This window comes from Astyanax mexicanus, chromosome 15 (genome assembly GCF_023375975.1).
Source record: "Astyanax mexicanus isolate ESR-SI-001 chromosome 15, AstMex3_surface, whole genome shotgun sequence".
Lineage (NCBI taxonomy): Eukaryota > Metazoa > Chordata > Actinopteri > Characiformes > Acestrorhamphidae > Astyanax > Astyanax mexicanus.
The window spans coordinates 25,430,394-25,449,865 of NC_064422.1; the positions used below are offsets into that span (position 1 = coordinate 25,430,394).

General features: G+C 39.7%; 1 protein-coding gene across 4 annotated transcripts in view; it reads right to left on the reverse strand.

Annotated features, from left to right (window-relative positions):
* Positions 1–19,472, reverse strand: part of rnls (renalase, FAD-dependent amine oxidase) — a 119,830-nt gene that overhangs the window by 66,922 nt on the left and 33,436 nt on the right. For all 4 annotated transcript variants that reach the window (XM_007251153.4, XM_007251152.4, XM_007251154.4 and 1 more), the window contains one exon: positions 5,945–6,118. In XM_007251153.4, the coding sequence (XP_007251215.3) occupies positions 5,945–6,118 (174 nt within the window). The remainder of the gene's footprint in view (positions 1–5,944; positions 6,119–19,472) is intronic.

The following is a 19,472-nucleotide window of genomic DNA, read 5'->3' on the forward strand; positions in this document are numbered from 1 at the left end:
GAAGGGATGTGTCCAAACTGTTGACTGGTACTGTACTCTGAGATGGGTCTCATTTACCACAACCACAAATTTGAATGAGATCCATTCGGCATGGTGTGAATATGTGAGGTAATTGTGAGCTATTTAAATCAGAGCTGTTGGAATAAAGCGAGGGAACACAGTGTTTTGCAGTGTCTTCAGTGTTCAGAGAGGAAGCTTCCCAATATGAGCTGCGCATAAAACACTTAACACTTTTTTGCTTACTTCATAATTGCATATGCATTCCTTTATAGTTTTGATGTCTTCAACAATAATCTATAAACCTCTAAAATAAAAAAATCGAATAAAAAAAATCAAAACATAAAATGAGAAGTGATGTGTCCAAACTGTTGACTGGTACTATACTCTAAGATGTGTCTCATTTACCACAATCACAAAATTTTTATGAGATCCATTCGGCATGGTGTGAATAAGTGAGGTAGTATTGAGCTATTTAAATCAAAGCTGTTGGAATAAAGTGAGGGAACACAGTGTCTTAGTGTTCGGGGAGGAATCTTCCCAATATGTGCTGTGTAACTGCACCAGAGCGGCACATAGCTGGAGCTGTGGGGGCGAAAGAGGAAGTGACTTTGGCCTGTCGTATTCAGTCAGTTATTCTACGAGCTAACTTTATCACAGTAATATCAGGCCTGAAACAGAACCGCATAATGTCGTCACTGTCATTTTAAACTGCTTGCTAGTTCAACAAAGCGGTACTGTACACAATCTCCAGTTTTACCCTGTCTTAATATAATAAGACCTGAAAACAATAGTTCTGCTTTTAACTCATAGAACTTTGAAACAACCCACTAGAAGTACAGTTTGTCTTATTTTAAATACAGTAGTAATAGGAAGTTTTGTTATGTTGGGTTTTGGGTGTTTACTTGTGTCAAATACTTGTGTCTGTTAAAAATCATAATTTCCTCTGGAATTCATTACTCAGAATTAAAGACTGTACTCTACTGTATTCTATTTGATTCTATTCTAATGTTTGCATATATTATTTTTTTTATATATATAAACTATATCTGATCTAGAGTTAACTTTTCTGGGCTTAAAAGCTTATTAGTATTAGTATTAATTGTATTGTGGTCAGATGAATCAGTTTTCCAGATCTTTTGTTGAAAAACTGAAATGTTGCATAAGCTTCTAGATGAAAACTTTTCCAAGGATGTCCATGCATTTTTCATGGATCACCTGTCAGGTACTGAGAGTTGTTAGTGAACTGGCAAAATCTGCTTTTGGCTCCAGCTGGGATCACTGAATCATTTTAAACTTTTAGTTTCTAATCACCATCAGAAAGCCTGTGACTTTTTTTAAATGACATTTTATAAGTCTATCCTTTTCTCTTATTTTATATATATATATATATATATTTTTTTTTTTGTTTTTTTTGTTTTTTGTTTTTTGTTTATTTATTATTACTTTTATTTTATTATTTTCATTCTTGTTCATTTTCATTATTCATTTAATCACTTATCATTTTTAACATTTTATTTTACTTTTACTATTATCTATTTACTTATTTTATATTTTATAATTTACATACATACATATATATATATTACATATATATTTTCTAACTATTTTATTTCTTATTATTTCTAAATTATTATTAAATGTGTTCAATCCCTTTGCTGTTATAAAGTCTTGGCATTGAGGGTCACCCTCAATGTTTTTCCCGAGTGAAAATAAAGGTTGATTGATTTTTCAACAGTACAGTGCAAAACCACATGCTGCACACTTTACAAAGTCATGGCTGAGAAATAAGAGTATACGTAAGTACTGGATTGACCTGCCCGCATTCCTGACTGTTGCACAACTTTAAGATATGTTAGCAGGAAGAATGGGAAAACATAACACCTAAAACCGTCCATCGCTTGGTATCCTCAGTGCTAAAATCTATTTTAACCTTTTCAGACCTGAATTATCTGTAGTGACAGAAAAATGTTGTTTTCTGTCTTTAATGCACAGAAAATACGACTCTAATATTCTACTGTAAAATCTATATAACAAATAAATCCAATTAACTCAAATATTTAATAGTCTTTTTTTCATTGCATTTGAAGCCTGTGTGTAATATTTTATAATGACATTTCTATTTTATAAACAGTAAAAAAAAAAAAAAAAAGATTTAAAAACTGAATCACAATAAATTAGTAAAAGTTAGCTGTTCCTACTGTTTTGCAGTGCAGTGGATGGGACCAAGAGGACGTCTGAGAAAAACACATACATAGTCGTTCCGGACGAAAATAAAATCACAGAAAATTAACCCAGGACCCCCTGAGAAACTAATCCCATCCAGATAGGGCTTTAGAGTGACAAATCCACAAAAAAACAAACAACAGTGAAATTCACTTTTTACAACATTGTATTTTCCCTGTCAATGAAATGGTGGCACAGTTTAAAAGGGGCCATGGTTTAAAATAAAAGAATGGAGTTTGGGCACACTGTAGTTTGATGGTCAGATAACTGCACATCTCAATGAGCTTATCACTAAGTTTTCTGAGCCAACTTATCAGTACAAGGGCAAGTGTATTTATTATCTTCACGATTAATAGTATTAGGGTCAAAACATTACAGCTACAAGACTGGTAGAGGTAGAATCGCTCGCTTCAGAATTTGGTGTCAAACAAGCCAGGCACTGAGCCAAGAAAAGACGGGCGGAAGAGAGAGAGAAGTTAGGTGGTGTGTGTGTGTGTGTGTGTGTGTGAGAGAGAGAGCGAGGTCGTGGTGTGTGTGGGCAGAGGGTTGGCACCGCGCCCGCTGGCTGAGTCACTTTATTTGTTGGTGTGGTGCAGCGCAGGTCACAAAGTTCACAGGGTGAAGAGCAGGCAGGCAGAAAATAACTGGCCCTGAAAACGGCCTGCATTCATATTAATACGCCGTCGCTCTTTATAAAAATCAAATCGACACCTGAAAACCAATTCCGTTCCCTGCCAAGACTTTTAATTTAATGACTTTGAAGATTAACGCATCAACACGAACATCAGTTCTCTTTTTCACAGACAAGGCAGCGCAGCTCACCCTTAATCTACACAATTCAAAGAGTTCTTCCTTTAAATTAGCAGTACTATTCACTAGTGATATAATTATCCAATAGTAAGTTACATAATGAATGACATTTCTATCTGATTAAAATTTTGCTTTGAAGGCTTAAAATCTACTCTTTACACTTTCTGCTGATTTTAGTGCTAAGAAAAGACAAAAAAGTTTCGGCATTAAATAAAATCGGAATATGCATTAAAAAAAGGCTCTGCAAATGGGTTTCAATTATTAACTGTTCTTAAGAATACATTTCTTCTCAAACCAATGCAGTTTTTTTAATAATATAATTATAAAATTTACAGATATTTGTAAAGTGGGGATTTGTTCAATTTACCAGATCAATGGGCTGCATCATAAAGTAAGCATAGACTTTTTAAAGAAAATTCTTAGAATATAAATAAATCAAAAAGTAAAGAGTCCTGCAAAGTTAAATTTTTTGGCCTATGTTTTATCTCTAATTCTTCTTTTATCTCTAAAATTAACATTTTGCGTTTTTTTTTTTCTTTTCTTTCTTTCTAATTTTCAAAAAATTTAGCTAGGCCAATTGTCCCACTCATTCAGCTGCTACTCAGCTGTACATCCTTCATCACTAGTAATACCCCAACACCAGGAGTCAGACTCCGCCTCTTTTTGAACTGCTGCTGATGCAGCATTGCTCAGTAGCATCACAGACCACTAGGAGGAAAGCGCAGCGACTCAGTTCAGATACATCAGCTCACAGTTCATGTAGCTTGCTATTGGCTACTGGAGTCCTGAGAGAGCACAATTGGCCTTGCTCTCTCTCTCTGGGTGGGTAGATGGTGCTCTCTCCCTACATCACTCCAAAGGGTGATGTCGATCAGCACAAGGCGTCTGTGAGCTGATGTATCAGAACTGAGTCGCTGCGCTTTTCTTCCGAGTGCTCTGTGATGTTACTCGGCAATGCTGCATCAGCAGCAGTTGGAAAAGAGGCGGTGGCTGACTTCACATATCTCAGAGGAGGCATATGCTAGTCTTCACCCTCCTGGTGTGATCTTGAGGGGAAAATAGGGGATGGGGGGGGGTTCCAATGAGTGGGTTGAGTAACAGGTGAGAAATCATATCAAATCACACTAAGTTTCCTTAACTCCAGCATCTGAGAGTTAAAGGTCTTTATTTCTAGTCTAATGAGCTGTTCTGTAGAGAGGTCTAAACACTGCAGACTGTTTTAGACATTTCAAAGCAATCGGTCGGCTTCTTGCCTTCCCATCCAGGTCTATTTAGTGGAGCTACAAGCGAAATACATTACACAGATGAAACTGGAGATTAAAGCTCAGCAGCGGGAGGCAGGGGGAGGATGGCAAGCTGCGCTCCAGCCTGAGAGAACACCACAGCCCAATGCAAAATTTAACAGCAGCGCTAATTATGATGTTGCCTTCGGAACAGCGGAGTGAATAAAAGGTGACAGGTGTGGCGGCCCTTCTGACGAGGCTTAAATATATAGCCTAACGCTACGCTTTTCTCTGTGTAACACACACACACACATATACACACTCTATTAGTCACACACACACATTGCTAATTTATGAGGTACACAGTTCACAAGTTTAAAATTTATAGTCTAATGCAAAAGTTTGGGTACCCCTGGTTAACTAATATTCTCTATAGAGACGCATTTCAGGACGTCAGGCAAAGATTTGTCTCTCCATTATTGCTGTTTCTCAATTTTTGGCAGAATGCCATTATGTACAGGCCAATAGAACTGCTGCTAAAGGCCTTTATTGTACATTACTGTTAACATTACGGTTTTAGAGATATAGGTCCATGTGCAAGAAGTGTTGCAATGCTCATTGCTACTTTATACCCCGCCAACAGTTTATTTTCAAGCCTTGCGGCCGCGCTGTTATATTGGTGACAGAGTTTAGGAATATATCTATGCTGATGGGCGTGTTGGTCTGGTAGTGAAGTGTGTTCTGGATCATTTCTGGCATATTGGTATCTTGGCAACAGAAAACACAGGTGAGCCAAATACTGATTTGAACCCTGACAACAGTCAACCGTCAGACGTCCGTTCCCATTTTGGCGACACACCGCGCGCCGTGCGCTCTATTTGTATTTTGGTCTAAACCCAACTTTTGTATCAACAATACAGACAAGCCAAACAGACTTTTCCTACTGCTTTTACTAGAACAAAATCAAACCAAACCAAGACAGTGTCATGGCCAGCCCAATCTCCAGCCCTATAAACCGCATTGAAAACCTATGGAACGTAATTAAGAGGAAGATAGATGGTCACAAGCCATCAAACAAAGCTGAACTGCTTGAATTTTTAGCCAGGAGTGGCATATGGTCACCCACAAGCAGTGTGAAAGACTGGTAGAGACACATGAAAGCTGTGATTATTCTACCAATTCTACCACATTGTTCATTTTACTCAAACATATACCTATAGACAGTTGAAAAAAAAAAAGATTATTACTGATTTAAGTAGTCTCTTGATATTTTTTTTCTTGAGCTGTATGTTAAATTTGAAGCTGGTCTACAGTTAAAAACTAATGAAGCAAACTTGACATGCTCAGCCTGTTTGACTGCAATTAACAGCAGGAAGAAAATGGAGGCCAAGCTTTCACTTTAAAGGGACCAAGAGTAGCCAGGCCTACGGGACGAGACCAGCAGGGACGCCCTATTATAAAGAACAATCCGCTGAGAGCAGCCTTCATTTAACAGCTGCCATTTCTAGAATGGGAAAATATGAAGAAGAAGATGAAGAGGAAGAGCAGAGGAGGAAGGGGAAGAGACTCAAGAGAGCAGGACAGAGGGGAAAGAGAAGATAAGAGTGTGAGAAACAATTTGAAAAGAGAGTGAGTGAGTGTGAGTGTGTGTGTGTGTGTGAGAGAGAGAGAGAAACTGAGGCACTGACCTAAATTGCGCTTTTTATCGTCTATAGCGATGTAGCGAATGCAGGGATTATTGGAGACGTACTTGGCCGCCCAGGGGACGCTGATCTGCACGCCGGCTTTGTAGAAGAGTCCCAGAGCGAAGCGAGAGGAGTAACTGACAGCCTCCAGCTTCTGCCTCTCACTGTCCTTCAGCACTGTGCACACACACACACACACACACACAGACAAACACACACAAAAAAGAGAGTATAACATCAGACCACCTGACAACCTTCTACTCACTTCATCACTTTTCACTCAATCATAGACAGTACTGGGGTCCAGTGCATGTGGTCAATTCTAAAATTGCAGATATACTTCAAGTATGCTAAGATTTAACTTTTACATTTTGAAATTTAAACATTTAAACCAGTAACCAGTGACATTTTCTAACATCTTTTGCCTTTATTAAAACCACAATTTTATTGATTCTTTTTTTGTATTTCTAATTTTTTTTTCTAAAATTTTGCCCATTTTCTCCCTAATTTACACGGCCAATTACCCAACCCACTCATGGGTTAGACTTCCCCTATCACTATTGATGCCATGTCCCAACATCAGGAGGGTGAAGACTAGGACATGCCTCCTGCGATACATGTGAAGTCAGCCACAGCCTCTTTACCAACTGCTATTGATGCATAATTGCCGAGTAGCATCACAGCGCATTTGGAGGAAAACACAGCGACTCGGTTCTGATACATCAGCTCACAGATCGACATCACCCTTTAGAGTAATATAGGGGGAGAGAGCGCCATCTACCCACCCAGAGAGAGAGAGAGAGAGAGAGAGAGAGACAACTGTGCTCTCTCAGGGCTCTGGCAGCTACATCATGGCAAGCTACATGAACAGGATTCGAACCAGCAATCTCTCGATCATAGTGGCAGCCTTTAGCCTGCTGGACCACTCAGAGTCCCAATGCAGCTTTTTCTTTTGTATTATCTATACAATGCATTAAGTTGCTGCAAATCAGCTCTGTTTAAAATGTTCATCTTGAATTTATAAACAGCTTTACAATGAGAGGAGAACATCTAAAGCCTAACGTTCCAATTAGAAAGATTTAAACAGGTTGAAGCGCATGGTGCTACACGTGAATGTGAACAGACTGAAGGAGTGATTTGGGATGTAGCCTTTGGATGTTTGTTCTCCCCCCCCCCTCTTATCTTCTTCTTCTTCTTTTCTTTTTTTTTTTTTGAGAAACCTTGTCCTTGTTTCCGGTGGGGAACATCTGTTGTTTATTGGCCCAGGCAGCTCACGCTTGGCCCTGCTTTAGTCATCTACGGCCCATGGGTTCTGAGTATAGCAAAGGTTAGAGTTCAGCCCTGCAGAATCAAATACATACTTCTTAAACCCAAAGGCTCCCCTGTTTCCACTGAAAGGGCCAGGCGGCGCGAGGTTCGCAGAAAACGAACAAAGAGAAGCAACTCAGGAAGGATTAGTGACCGAAGCGCACGCTTGCAGATGTTGGGCAAGCTTGCTAAAAATAGGGAAGCCAGAGTCCAAACTTATCAATGGGCTTATAAACATGTGCGAGCTGTCAGAAGAAAGGAACATGTAACCCCACTGCCGCTTCTCCACTGAATCAGTGACCATATGAAAGCGTTCGTTGTGGCTGGATGGTTTTGCACAACAAAAGGGAGATGCCATGCAAGCTCCCCCTGATCCAGCAGCCCGCTACAGAAATCCAGATGAACACTCGAAAACACTTTAGCAAATGCTCCTTTAATTAGGGAGCAAACAAATCCCAAACGCAGAAGAAGTCAACAGGTCACATGACCGTCCCGGGACGAGCTCCTTTTTATCATTTTCCGTGTCACTGCGGAACATCTGGGGGGGATTAAGAGCATGTAAATGTGCCCCTTGGTACTGAGGAATATGGTGCTGCATCTGAGCTCGGCGAGCTCAGGGACAGCGCAGACCCTCAGGGCGGAATCCATAAAGAGCCTTTCTTCTTTCTCGTGGTAATACAAGCTGCTTGCGGAACATGCCATTGTTAAACGACACAAAAGAGGCCGATGCAGAACGTGTCAACTGATGACAATGCACTTGGAAACATTTCTTACTGCACTAACCTGTTTAGGCCAACATGGAGTACTAGCAGTGGAGTGCAGTTGCAACTGTTGCATTGATATCTCACTAGGTGTGCAGAGCTTACTACAGATACAGGGGTTGGAAAATGAAACTGAAAGACCACGATAATTTATTGTCCTGACGGACAGTTCTGGTGGAAACAGGAGAGTTGAGGTGCACACTGAATTCTGCCGTGATTTGGGCAGCCGTGGTTTTATGTTTTTTTATATACAATCTGGGTTTGCACCCGAACATCCTTTTCAGACAGCTTCCTCTTGCGTCCACAGTTAATCCTGTTGGATGTGGTTGGTCCTTTTTGGTGGTATGCTGACATTACCCTGCACAAAGTCTTGCTGTCTTGGTCACAGATGCGCCAGCAAGATGTGCACCAACAATTTGAACAATTTTGAACTCTAGTACGTCACCCATGATGTTGTGTGCATTGCAATATTATGAGCAAAACTGTGCTCTTACCCTGCTAACTGAATCTTCACACTCTGCTCTTACTGGTACAATGTGCAAAACAAAATTGAACAGGATTCTTTGGATGGCAGAGTCAGTCACTTTACCTCAACCAACTGAATTTGTTACATTTACTGAAGAATGAGAACTAAGAGGACATTTTATTTTATTGTTCATTTGTACACTCTCTGTTGAATGTGAATGTCAGAATATTATGCCCAGATCTTTGTGTCTACACTTATTATCCATTTTTGAAAAAACTTCACTGAGTATATAGGAGCATTCTGTGGTTAACGTCTCTTTCCCAAACTGCAAACATTATTATCCTCCTTTTACCCTGTTCTTCAACTTCATTCTCAGCACTGCAGTGACACTGACATGGTGGTGGTGTTAGTAGTGTGTTGAGCTGGTATGAGTGGATCAGGCACAGAAGTGCTGCTGGAGTTTTTAAACACCACTGGACTAAGAATAATCCACCACTCAGAAATATCTGGCCAACAGCGTCAACCTTTTGTACACTCCTAGTGTTCCCAGTCATTTTAGAACATCAGAAACAAATGGGTGATGCTGTGAGTGTATAAAATTAGGTTCTGGAACGTGATCTTATATCCGATAAACACAACTCCTCTATCACACCCTCACACTGATCTGTGTGCACCACATTTGTCATGTGGCTAACAGTGAACCAAATCTGAAAACAGGGCAAGACTATTTATATTAGATATAATTAGGGCTGCAGATATCGATTATCGATTATTTAGTAATGGAGTACTCTACTGCAAAATCGATTCGATTAATCGAGTAATCGGATAAAACACATTTGCTTGCAAAAGAAAACAAGACATTTTGCTTAATAATGAACGACCATTTGGTTTCCATGTTTAGATAAGTTATATTTATCAATTCACAACAATTGGCATTTCCAAACTGCAAACACAAATAGAAATAAAGTAATAATAAAAATAAAAAAATTATTAGTACTTTAAAATTAAGTTAAATTATTGTCATCAAGGATTTCTTGTAAGTATCAAAACTATAGAGCAATAATCAATTAAAAAAGGCATAAATATTTGCTTAATGTTGTGCATCTTAGCTTCTGAACAGCAGAGGTGGATTCTCCTTTTTGGGCAGGGGATTTTTCCCAAAATAAATCAAGACCTGTGGAATAATACAAGCTGTACAGCATAAAATGCTCCATTATTATTGCCCTTTATTCTCGCAAGTTGTCGCTCTATTCCCGCTTCTCAACAAAAAACTCCTCCGCTGCCTTCACCTGCTTCCTGTGTGTGGGTGTTGTAAAGCTAAGCGCGTTGTCACATTAAGTTTTTAAATTAAATAAACGATTAATAGAGGCACAAAAAATTACTCAATCAATTTTTTATTAATTGAGCAACTCGATTTACTCGAGTAATCGTTTCAACCCTTGAAATAATGGAGCGAATCTTTTATCCGATTTAATTGTGAGGTCATATCAGGCTTTCATTTGTGGCTGAGTATTAAAATGATTTGCATCTGTTTCTTTTTTCTATTCATATTTTTTTCAATTTCATGAGGCTAATTCTTCACTCACGTAAGTGTACTTGTCCAGTGAAGTGATTCCTAAAGCAGCTTCCCTAGCAAGCCTGAATACAGCTTTTTCAAACAGAATCCGTCCAGTTCAACAAAAGCATCTGTTCCTGAATGGCTTTCAACTGGAGCGGCTGAATGAGAAGAAAGGAAACATCCGGTTCAACCTCCGCTAATAAGAACCATGAATAATAATAATTCATGAAAGGTTTTTTTTATATGGCACTTGATGCAGCCCTGCTGTCTAAAAGCGAGGATCATTTAGGGCCTCTGAATCTGCTGAATGTGTCAGTCAGCAACGTTGTGAGTCATGGTGTGTAGAGGATGTTTCTGTGGGCTTTTACAGCCCGTTTTCTGCTTCCTCAGCTTGGTGGTGCACTGACCACTGGCAGGCTCATACTAGGCTCCTTTTGGACTGCAGCTCGACCACATACCACATTTCACACAGCTCGATGGGACGCTGATTCAAGTGAGAAAAAAAAAAAAATCAAAGTGGAATAGGCGCTGCACGAGCCTTTCCATACAAATCAAGCCCTCTCTTCAGCCTTATTCAGTACTTACTTTCAGATGTCAGTTACAGAAACAGCTGTGCTCTGTGCAATGTCACTCTGCTACATCCATCTAGACGACAAGCTGCTGGTAGAGGTTTTACACAGATTTGAAATAAGGCTCTTTTAAATAAAAAAAATAAAAAAGTTTTTTAAAGAAATTCTGATTTCTATACTTTTCCATGAACCTCAAATTATAACAATAAAGAATCTTAATAGTTCCAGGTTTTGATATAAATTAGTCTTTAGTCCCTATAATGCATACTAAGTTATAAGTTATAGACCAAGTTATCATTCCAAACCAGAGACTGTAAAAAAAGCTGTGTCGCCATTCCCATTCATTCAATGAAAATGAAGCCAAAATCTTCCGCCATGTTGGCGATCCTGATACCTGAGTCTGCGCAGTAGAGACCAGAGGAGGGAGAAAGACTGTGTAGAGACAGCCTACTCATTTAAATAACCCCGCCCCTTAGGGCTGCCTCGCGGTCACAGGCTTTAGAGCGGAGCTGACGGTCTGTTATTGGTCCCGCCCATAACCAGCCCTTTTGCAATAACCACACCTTTTTTGAATAGCGCTAATTAACGTTTTTAAAAACAAATTCTGTGGGGATATAAAAAGTTGACATTATAAGCAGAGGTTACACTAGCTGCTGCATTTAAATAAAGGAGGTAGAATTACAGTATATTAGAAAAAAACGTGATTGAAAGTTGTCTGTTTTGCCATTGAAACCTATGGGGATGGTGCCATAACACTGCACCACCATATTTAACAAACAATGCCCGACATAAAAAACCCTTTTTTCCTCCTCCAGGTTTGTCTAGGTCTTGGTCTATCCAAGAAACATTGTTTGAAAACTTTTCTGAATTTCTAAAGATCTTTGCTATCAGTCCAAGTGACCAACAAGTTAACCAATACTACATGAAGTTACCAGGTGCAAACAGGGTCTCTAGAATGATACACCTGCCACCATCAAAACACTAAATGTAGCCAAAATAATAAGCGGCAGCCATCTTGAAATACGTTTCATCAGCATTTTTCATCAAGTTTTTAGATTAAGGGACATTTTGGACGTATGTACAGTGCTAGTGCTAGTGGCAGTCTGATAACCTGGCAAGCATTGGGCCAACAGCTGCATTCTAGTGTTATAAAGGTGATATATGAGGACTCAAGTGAACTATAGTCTCATACACAAATAAGATCAAACTAAAGGACCTACTAATCTAACCAGCAAAAGACAAAAAAGACATCAATCGGTTAAAAACTGTGAATAAATGAGCTCAGAAACACAGTTAGCAGTTATCTGTTACCCATTTTGGCTAATCTGCTATTGTGTGCATACCAAAAGTCCTCAGGCCAGTTGTATACGTCTACTTGCATACGAAGTAAAATAAAGAACATCCAATTTGGACTATTTTAGATTATAAAAAAATGGCTTTTTTTTACATCATTAATGTAATTTTGGGCAAATAATGGTGCATCAAACTTAAAAAAAAAAATAGCTCCAAAAAAGCAAACTCTGTAAGCTAAACATCTCTTGGACGGGCTACATTTGGAGTGGAAACCTGTGTAAATGAGTAGGATGTGGGTGGAGGAGGTCTGTCCAAGGTCAGCTCTAAAAGGCTCGCAAAAGGGCGGCTTCGACCCAAAGAACTACAAGCAAGGCCTGAGCGCTCAAACGCTGTTCCAGAGCCTTTCATTCTGCACTCTTTCAGTGCGGTAGGGGAAATGGTCTTCCAGCGGTTTGTTGTAGGAGGACCTGATGGGATGCTTTGCATTTTTCCAGATGGATGTTCAATTACCTTCATCTGGAGGAATATTTAGCTGCGCTGGCCTTTTCCTCACACAGCTGTCCAACAGGTGGGGAGTCGTGTTCTTCTGCGAGTGGAACGATACTCAATCCGTGTTCTCCTATTTCTTTCGGAACAGTTCTCAGAGCTTAAAACAGAGCTTCTCTTATGTCTGTAGCTTGTTTTAGGAAGAGAAAATGGTTTTAATCTGGCTGTGCCAAGTGCCACTCTGTGGCAGGAGTCCAGAGGAAATATAAGTGATGAATCTGTGCTTTGCTTTCTGTGACTTTTATGAGACTTTGAGAGTGGGGTTTAGCATTTTATGTTAGCATGTTTTCTTTTATTTGTCTTTGTTACTGTCAGCAATGCCTCATCTTTACCAATACATGTCAAGAAGGCATAGAATCAGGCCTTATGTTTTAGTTTTGTTTTAGTTTTGTTGGTGGGTTAGATCCACCAATTTTAAGGCTCATTTATGTTCAAAACTCACTCTATGTACAAAGATACACATCCATTTCAAACAACAATGTAACTAAAACAGCAAACATACATGTATGTGACCTTTACGCTGGCATGGATGTCATACTTCCAGCAATACATGCACTAGAGGGCAGTTTCAACTAAAAGTCTTGAAAAACAACAAACATGACAATGATGGAGGAGGTCGTAATAATGATTTTACGACAAAAAAAAAGGAAGAGCCCATGTTGTAAATGAAGGTGGTGGGGGTTACGAAAGATCTAGCCGATTTAGCACTTCAACTATGATTGGGAGATCACTGGTTCGAATCCCGTTTATGTGGCTTGCCATCAGCTGCCAGAGCCCTGAGAGAGCACAATTGGCCTTGCTCTTTCTGGGTGGGTAGATGCTGCTCAGCGCAAGGCGTCCGTGAGCTGATGTATCTGAACTGTCGCTTCGCTTTCCTCCGAGCGCACTGTGATGCTACTCGGCAATGCTGCATCAGCAGCAGTTGGAAAAGAGGCGGTGGCTGACTTCACATATATCGGAGGCAAGTGCTTGTCTTCACCTTTCTGTAGTTGTGGAATTATTAGTAATAGTGGGAGTCCTAATGAGTGGGTTGGGTAATTGGCGGGGAAATAATAATGTAGTGATAAAAATAGAAAAAGAATAAAACAGTAAATGGCGGTGGTGCAAATAAACTGATGCACTACAAAAGAGACAGGTTGAGTGTAAATCCCACCCACAGAGGACAGTGAAAGGTCTACTGGGCACAAAAACAGACCAATCAGGATGCCCTCTGTGTCATCCTCACACTATGTCTGCCAATCACTCTTTTGTCTTGTATGAACGCAACAAAAAGGTTAAAAAGCAAGCCGTTATCAAACAGGAGAATCCTGTGGGTTCCTGGAGAAATTTAATATCTAATATCTGTTATTTTATATATTTTTATTTCCATTTCTTGTATTGCTGGCCTTGTATATATTGTAGGAAATCACATTGAGTATGTTTGTTCACCCAATATTTTTCTGCTTCTGATTTTGTTATTTGTTGCTGCAATTTTTTTGTTTGGTTCAATTATGGTTTATTACAACGCATATGGTTATAAACCTTCCTATTTTGACTTTCTGTTACTGTCTGATCACATGTAAAAAGATACTGCGGTGGTTATTAAAAAAAGCAGCGTGCCGAGAAGCACCTCTGGCACATGGCACATTGTAAGGGTGTTGAAACACACCACAATGGTGTGTGTGGCTGAGGTCTCAAAAAAGATGTGGTGACAGGCCTCTGGGAAACTGTGTGTGCGCATGTGTGTGTGTGTGTATTCTCAGACTCTCTAGGTCATTGTGTTGTGCTGAACTGTTGAGCAGATGACTTTCAAAGACTGGAAATTAGAAATCACCCAATCAGTCCGCGCCTCATCATCAGCGAACAGAGGTTACTCCACCAGCTGCTGACCCCAGCAGAACCACAGCTTTACATTTATTTAAAATGCTTTTTTCGCCGGGCAACAGGGATTTGATTTCACCACATACTTTTGCCATCTTCAGCTTTCTTTCCTCAAGTGTTCCTCCGGCACACACACTCCCATCTCAACACAATCTGAGAGTGAGAACCCCTCCAGCACACTGGGGCCTCTCAATCTCCTGCAACACAAAACCCCTCCTCACACTGTTCCCCCAGCAAGCTCAGCATAAATCTCCAGAGCCTTCATATAGAAGTGCGCATACACATACACACACACACACTCACACACACCTTATGCCCTCTTGCTATTCACACACTTGTCCCTGCAGAGCTGTGGGGACAGGAGTCTGCTCTGTGTCTGTCCGAACATTATAAACTCCCCCTTAAACTAAAAGAAAGAGAGAGAGAGAGAGATTAAAGGAGATAGATAATGACAGATAAAGAGGGAATGAGACCATGAATGTTAGAGAGAGACAGAAAAAGCAGAACAATGCATAGAAGAACAGAAACCAGAGAAAAGAGAAGTGAGAGAGACTGAGATACACACAGTATACCCTGGAATAGCATCTGTGTATATATATCTTCAAAGCAAATTCCTGAGACGGCAGCAGCATGTGGACATGCATTGTCCTGCTGAAATACTGTACAGTTGAAAACGACTCACTGTGAATGTTAACATGTGTTCAATAAAACCATGCAAACACATATATATATATATATATTGTGTGTGGTATTAGTTTAAACGGACTGTGTTTGTCTATTGTTGTGACTTAGAAGTTAAGAACACATTTAATGACCAATTTATGCAGAAATCCGACTAATCCCAAAGGGTTCACATTCTTTGTCTTGCAAATGTATGTTTAGGTTTATGTTTATGTATGTTTATGAAATGTATATGTCTAGAAAAGGTAAGGCCACTGATTGCAGGACCTTATTAACATAACATTGATGTGTTAAAGCACCTGTAATGAAGACCAAAGATGATACGACACCTCGGCCTTGTTGGTGTCCTTCTACAAAACAAAAGCACAAAGGCAGCATGCATAATCTGCAGTAGTATGTTAAGCTGCATGATGATCAGGAGATTGCCAGCTCAAATCCTGTTCATGTAGCCTGCCATCAGCTACCGGAGCCCTGAGAGAACACAATTTGCCTTGCTCTCTCTCTCACTCTCTCTCTCTGGGTGGGTAGATGGCGCTCTCTCTTCCCACATCACTCCAATAGGTGATGCTGATCAGCACAAGGCGTCTGTGAGCTGATGTATTGGAACCGAATTGCTACGCTTTTCTCCGAGAGCGCTGTGATGCTACTCTGCAATGCTACATCAGCAGCAGTTGGAAAAGAAGGCATGGCTGAATTCATATGTGTCAGAGGAAACATGTGCTAGTCTTCACCTTCCTGATGTTGGGGCATCACTAGTGATAGGAGGAGTCCTAATGAATGGATTGGGTAATTGAAAATGGGATTAAGAATGAGAAAATATATATATATTATGGCATGTTATGTTTCACGTGTGTTACACACACTTATATGTGTGTAGCTCAATAAATGTCGCCAACATCAGTATATAACTTTTTAAATTATGTATTGTTCCTTGTCATCTTTATCTTCTTTTCTAATAGCCATCTGACACATTTGGATGCAACAATTTTTTCACGATGAGTTTTTAAATGATGATATATAGAGAGGAGAGCCAATACAGACATTGAATATATGAAAGCAATAAAATATGGTGAGAAAGCGAAAAAGAGAAAGAGACATAGAATAAGAAAGAGTGTGAGGGACATATATAGGGCTACACTAACTGTTTTCACTCATTCTCTCACACTCACACTAATAGCTGCTGGCTGACAGCTCTTCATTTCCTCCAACCTGCAAAAGCAAACCATCACCAATCCCACACACACACACCTCATCTTCACACATCTGAGCACGACTGCATTACAATGTGTGTGTGTGTGTGTGTGTGTGTTTAAGTTGACAGGGTTAACATTTTCCAGTGGGCAGCTCGAGGGGCTTTGTGCTGAGCTGTGGGCTCGTGGCCCCCTGAATCTTTGATCTGAACGTGGTCTCACTAAGGTCCTGTATGTTGACAGAGCCAAGCCTGATAAATGCAAACCAAAGCCTTCAGAGCCCTCGCAGCTACGCTCCCTCACTCTCTCCCTTTTCTCCATTTTCTATCTTTTTCTGTCTCTTTCTATTTTCATCACTCTTTTCTTTACTCCTTTTTTTCTTTCTCTCATGCTTTTCCCTTCTACCTCCCCATTTTTGTCTTCTCTTAACCTTTTGCCTTCTTCATCTTAACCTCATCCTTCCATTTTCTGTCACTCCGTTTTTCTCGTCCCAAGCTTTTTTCCCCCTCTTCCTTTTTCTGTCTCTCTCACTCGTCCTCTTTCTTTTTTAGTCCTTCTGTTGATCTTTTTCTGTCTTCTCCCACTCTTTTCCTTCCACTTTTCTTTTTCTGTTACTCTCCATTTTGTCTTCTCTTGCTCTCTTCTTGTCTTTTCCTTTTTTCCTATTTTAACCACTCTCTCACCTGACTTTTCTAACTCTTTCCCTTTTTTTTCTGCCTCCATTTGTCTTCTCTCACTCTTTTTTCCACTGTTTGTTGTACTACCTCACACTATTCATCTCTTTTTCAATCCTTTTATTGTCAGTTTCCTTTTTTCATACTTTTCCTACTCTCTGTTTTTGTCTTGTTATAAACTGTGTTCCTCACTTTATTTTGGTGTCCTCCCACTGCTTTACACTCTTTTTTACATTGTCCCACCATCTCAGTCATCTCCCACTCTTTTCTTCTGATGTGAAGTCATTCAGCTGCTCTGTACCTGATCACCCTTACTTCTTGCACTGGTGTGTTTCAGAGAGAAAGTCACAGCAGATAAACAAGTGGACACAAAGTATTCCCATGTGTAACCCTGCATCACTTCTGTCATCGATAATCCACTGTTGACATAAGCACTTCAAAACATGCATACTGTTTGTTCCCTGTGTGACTGTGTGCACTAAACTGTGATATCTGTAGTACAACCAATCTGCACGAACACAGGTAAAACAACACTCTACATAAACCTTTTTACTACATTTAACTATGTAACTCTGGTAAAGGGGGCTGTCTGTATCCATATTTTTTTCAGATTAAATGAACACGAGGCTCTGTATCCATATTTAAATAATGACCATAAACAAGACTCTGTTTCAGTCCACATTTGCTTCTATCACTTTCAGGGATCACTTTCTGTTTCCCTCAGCTTGTCAAGAAATGCACGTGTAAAGTATGCCCTGATTACACTTTCCGACTGTAAAGGGGGCACAAAAGCAGGACATACAACTTAAAGAACATACGTTTAAAAAGATGAAAAATTATGACATTGGGGGCTCCGAGTGGTCCAGCTGTCTAAAGCGCTGCCAGTATGATCAGGAGATCACCGATTCAAATCAACCTGTTCATGTAGCTTGCCATCAGCTACCGGAGCCCTGAGAGAGGACAATTGGTCTTGCTCTTTCTGGGTGGGTAGATGGTGCTCTTTTTTTCCCACATCACTCCAAAGGGTGATGTCAATCAGCATGAGGCGTCTGTGAGCTGATGTATCAGAACCGAGTCGCTGAGCTTTCCTCCGAGTGCGCTGTGATGCTTCCCGTCAATGCTGCATCATTAGCAGCAGTTCAAAAAGAGACTGTGGCTCTCTTTATATGTGTCGCAGGAGGCATGTGCTAGTCTTCACCCTCCTAATCTTGGGGCGTCACTAGTGATAGAGGGAATTCTTAAAGAGTGGGTTGGGTAAATGGCCTTGTAAATTGGGGAGAAAATAGGATAAAAATTTAAAATCAAATAATACAAAAATATATATTAACAATTAAATGCATTAAAGCATTATTAGTGTTCTAACTTTGACACCAGTGGTAATAAAACATAAAATATCGTAACGCAAATCGAACACAGAGAGGAAAGATAAGAACTGTTGTCGTGTAAGAGTTAAAACTGGAGTTGAGGCTACAGGATTTAGAAACCAAATCTAGAAGTTGAATGCAGAAGTTGCTCTTGACTCAAGTCCAAACACAAGGCCTGGAGGTCTCATGTTAAAACATGAGATATGGGGTTTCCTCACACAGCTTCCTCTCCTAGCACGTGCATGCATATATTTGTGTGTGTGTGTGTGTTAAGCGCAGGTCCACAGGGGTGGGGTATAAGTGAGTTGCAGATTAGAAAGTGAGCACTCCCAAGAGTTAGAGCGAGTCTGGCTTCAGTCCAAGTAACTGTGCACATCTGCATTTTTACACACAACCACATACAGGTTTTTATACAATGTGATGACAATGTATATATGTACGTAATTACCTATAAGAATGAAAATAAATGTATGATAGTTCCATATACAGTACCAGTCAAAAGTCTGGACACACTCATTTAGGGTTTTTCTTTCTTTTTTTTTTTTCAAATTGAGTTTCCACATTGTAGATTAACATTAACGACATCAGAACAATTAAGGGACAAATATGGAATTACGTCCAAGTACAGTCCAACTGGAATGGGTGATTTGGGATGAGCTGAAGCTTTACAGCGTGAGGAAAAAGCAGCAACTATTATTCAGCACCTCCAGGAACTCCTTCCTTCAAGATGCTGAGAAAACTATTCCAGGTGACTCTACCTCATGAAAAAACTAAGATTAAAATACCAAGAGTGTTCAGATCTGTCCTTAAAGCTGAATGTGGATACTAAGTATATAACATATTTTGGCCTTTTTGTTTGACACTTTTTGCTTACAAAATAATTCCAAGTGTTCCAGTACAATGTCATGTTTTATAGCTTAATGTCTTCATTATAAAATTTACAATGCAAAAAAAATCATAAAAAGAAAGAAAACGTATTGAATGAGAAGAAGTGTATCTAAACCTTTGACGGGTATTGTATATTATATTTATATTCTAAAATCAAAATGTGGCACCTGTTTTTCTGGCTCTAAATGGCAAAAAAAAAATCGCATAACTTGCACTAAAAGTCCTTCTCCAATAAAGTATTATAAAGTTGCCACAGTATGAGAAACGAAATAAAAGCACTCTGTTGTTTTAAATTGCTACTGCAGTCTGAGTAGATCAAATGCTCTTCTTTTTTTTTTTTTTGTCTATTCTCTTTTTCAAGTATGAGCTTCTT